The sequence below is a fragment of the Diachasma alloeum genome, unplaced genomic scaffold (assembly GCF_001412515.2).
Source record: "Diachasma alloeum isolate Michigan unplaced genomic scaffold, Dall2.0 Dall_scaffold_00840, whole genome shotgun sequence".
NCBI classification, from domain to species: Eukaryota; Metazoa; Arthropoda; class Insecta; order Hymenoptera; family Braconidae; genus Diachasma; species Diachasma alloeum.
In genome coordinates, this window is record NW_021680964.1 from 10,420 (window position 1) to 13,543 (window position 3,124).

Sequence of the window (3,124 nt, forward strand, 5' to 3'; positions counted from 1 at the left end):
AATTTCTTGGACATGGTACCCCTACAGCCCTTTCGATGAGCAACTAGCAAGAGTCCACTGTACCATGCCAATTACACATTGGGCAATGTGAGTTCCACTTGTACAATTCAAACTTGTAAATGTCCAATTTTTTTTGCCCAATTCGATAGGTATAATTCAAGTATGGGTAATAGGGAACTTGCATGAATTTTTTGTTTATTTTCTAATCTCAACTTTGGGATCTGAATAATACATTTTTCATTCACAAACGTTCGAAGTATTGCTCATTAATTAATAATTTATTATTAAAAGTTGAAGATTTCAGACGCTTTGAAATCGCTAATGACGTCACACGGACGGTTGAGTGCTGGACCAATGACAGAATGGCTCGAGCCGACTTAACCCACTCTTGAGGTGCGCCTCAGCCAATGGAGAACAACTCCCCACTCTCTTCTTTTTCGACGAATGAAATGTTACCTGACCGTCTTTGTGGCGTCATAACCGAAAAATTGGCCTCGAAATCGAGTTGTTGGAATTATTATATGAGTGAGACGTAGATGAAGGCAAAAAGCCATCTCTAATGAGTTCATTTTTCTTGGTATGAATTGTATGTTTAATAACACCGGAGTCAGAGTGTTTATAAGAATTTTGTTCAGTCTCAGTAGAGTGGAGGAGTGGGAAGAATGCCTCTTTATGGATCAGATTTTTGACCAGAGTTCGTCACCAATTTCTTTGTGTCGAATCAGTCTCTCGGAGAGCTTTGAAGAGTAAAGACGTGCCCTCATTAATAAAACCAGTTAAATTCAAATAATCAATCACGAGTGTTTTCATTTATCGCCATAATCCTAATACGAGTAATTTCTAATTAATTATCATAAGACATCTAGTCAATATTTCTCCATAATTTTCGCCGTTTAGCTAGCCCATATGTTATGAAGAATGGGTGAATAGGGGAATTAGAAAGAATTGAGCTTCATGCAAGTTCCCTTTTCGGTTGGTATATTTCAATTCAGTAGAATTCTGTATGTATATCGTTTAATAGGAATATGAGAATTAAAATTTCTGTAGTGAATGTCAATTGTTATTAAAATAAAGAGACTCCATTATATGCAATGGGTCTCTGTATTTAGCAAATTCAGTGTCGGTGTTGAAATATGCCTCTAGTTTTGAAGATTTCCATAAGGAGAAACTCAACAATTGACTATAAAAACGAAAATGCTTTATCCGAATTAGATCAATTACATGGGCTAGCAGGTTGGCTGTGACCATTTTGAATGATGACCGGTTGGAGTGACAGGCCAGGTGAGCCATTGCAGCCAACTCCCCCTCCATTAGAATGATGATGATGATATAAAGAGGACGCATAATACTGCGAATGATGATGATGCGAATGTTGATGATATCCATTGGACACCTCCTCATCGTTATTATTATTATGACTACCGTTACTGTTTCCCTGATTGTCGTTGCTGATACCTCGATGATGAGTAGCTTGGCATAGCGACGAGGACAATGAATTCGTAGGTAGAGTTGGAATTCCGGTTGCCAGAATATCATGTACTGTATGGGAACTTGGCCAGGATAACGCAACCGGTGTTAATCCGTTCTGATGGCCAACTGAGGTGGGTGTGGGTGGCGATGGTGACATTTTGTTGCCCATCGATGGCGTAAGTCCCACTGGAAATCCATGAGGTAATGAATTCACTGGCGAAGTGGTAGAATGTGAGATTCACATAACATTATACACTGAGAGAAAATAAAGATGTGCTCAAACAAATCTTCTTTCCACAAAAAAAATCGCAAGTTGAAAATTGTAAAAAAAAACATTTCCATGAAATATTTGACTCAAGAAATGGATCATGCGAGCAGGATTGCCGTTTCAGGATGAAAATATCTCCTACAAAGTGAAGTGAATTAAAAATATTTTTGTTCCTAGGTTACAGGACTGCTATCATATGATCATATGCTCATAATTATTTTATTTAAGGATTTAATTGTTCAGCACGAGATTTTGCATTTCCGATAATTGTCAACTTGCAATTTTTGTGGTTCAAACCAAACATGCTCGAAAACATGTTATTTTCCCTCCATATAGGGTGAATTTGTGATAAATATGTCGCAATATGATGACGATGGCGAAATTTCAATACGGACCTTCTCCATAATTCTTACTTCGCTTTCCAGAAAAAGGTCCTCATTAAAATATCCCCATCTCCCATATCTTTCGAGATATTCCCCAAAACCCGATTCAGCTAACCACATCACTCCTGAATTGTCGACTGTCGGATTATCGATGGAATCATCGGTGGAAGTAGTAAAAGACACTTTTGCTTTCTTCTGACTTATTCTATCAACCTCAAATGATCTGAGTAAACGACCATCACATTCTCAAACAAACATCAACCAATAATTGTTGCATTTATCTACGGAATAAGAACGCACGGCACCCGGTATCTTTTGTTCTTCCACCGAGACGCCGAGATATAGATACATTCAGGTATTTATACCATTGGTAGACGCGGACACAGTCGGTGCCACTGTGGCACGCGAGACTAAAAAGACAGAAACAGGAGAAGAAGGGAAGTAAAACCAAAACGACAAATGCGTTAGCACTCTGAGAAGTCTTAGGTGGGCAATCGTTTCATTGAAACTAATTGCTAACGAATACAAAGGTCTTCTGAGGTGGTCTTAGTGTCTTGTACTTTATGTCGTATTGTCGTAATTCTGTCATTCTATGATTGTGGGCTATAAAATGGTCGAGTGGTTCTATACCATGACGCGATTTGAAGATTCAAAGGCTCGTTTTCGTCTTCTTCTTCTGACAATACATCAATTTTGAGGAGGGCTGCGCACGAGACCGAGACGATACCACTGGAAAATCTCCGAGACGAGACCGAGATGATACCGACGGGTAAACGAGACGAGACCGAGACGCTACCGCCGCGGAACCAAGACTCGCCGAGACTTTCGACATGAATCGCGTTTTTTTTCATCTTTTCGACTCGAAGGAAGTTATTGTAATGATTCTGAAAATCAAATAAGGAGTTTCCATGATTTGTCCACGTTTATTGACGTTTCGAATCATCCTGACAAATTTTTTGAGACATGTCTCTATGTGTGTGTGTGTGTGTGTGTGTGTGTGTGT

The 3,124-nt window shown here is 39.1% G+C and overlaps 1 protein-coding gene across 1 annotated transcript in view; it reads right to left on the reverse strand.

Annotated features, from left to right (window-relative positions):
- Positions 1 to 1,151: 1,151 nt before the first annotated feature.
- LOC107044907 (paired box protein Pax-1) overlaps positions 1,152 to 3,124 on the reverse strand; it is a 25,205-nt gene continuing 23,232 nt past the window's right edge. Inside the window, exon 3 of the mRNA XM_015266981.1 lies at positions 1,152 to 1,656. Coding sequence (XP_015122467.1) covers positions 1,214 to 1,656 — 443 coding nt within the window. The 3' untranslated portion in view covers positions 1,152 to 1,213. The remainder of the gene's footprint in view (positions 1,657 to 3,124) is intronic.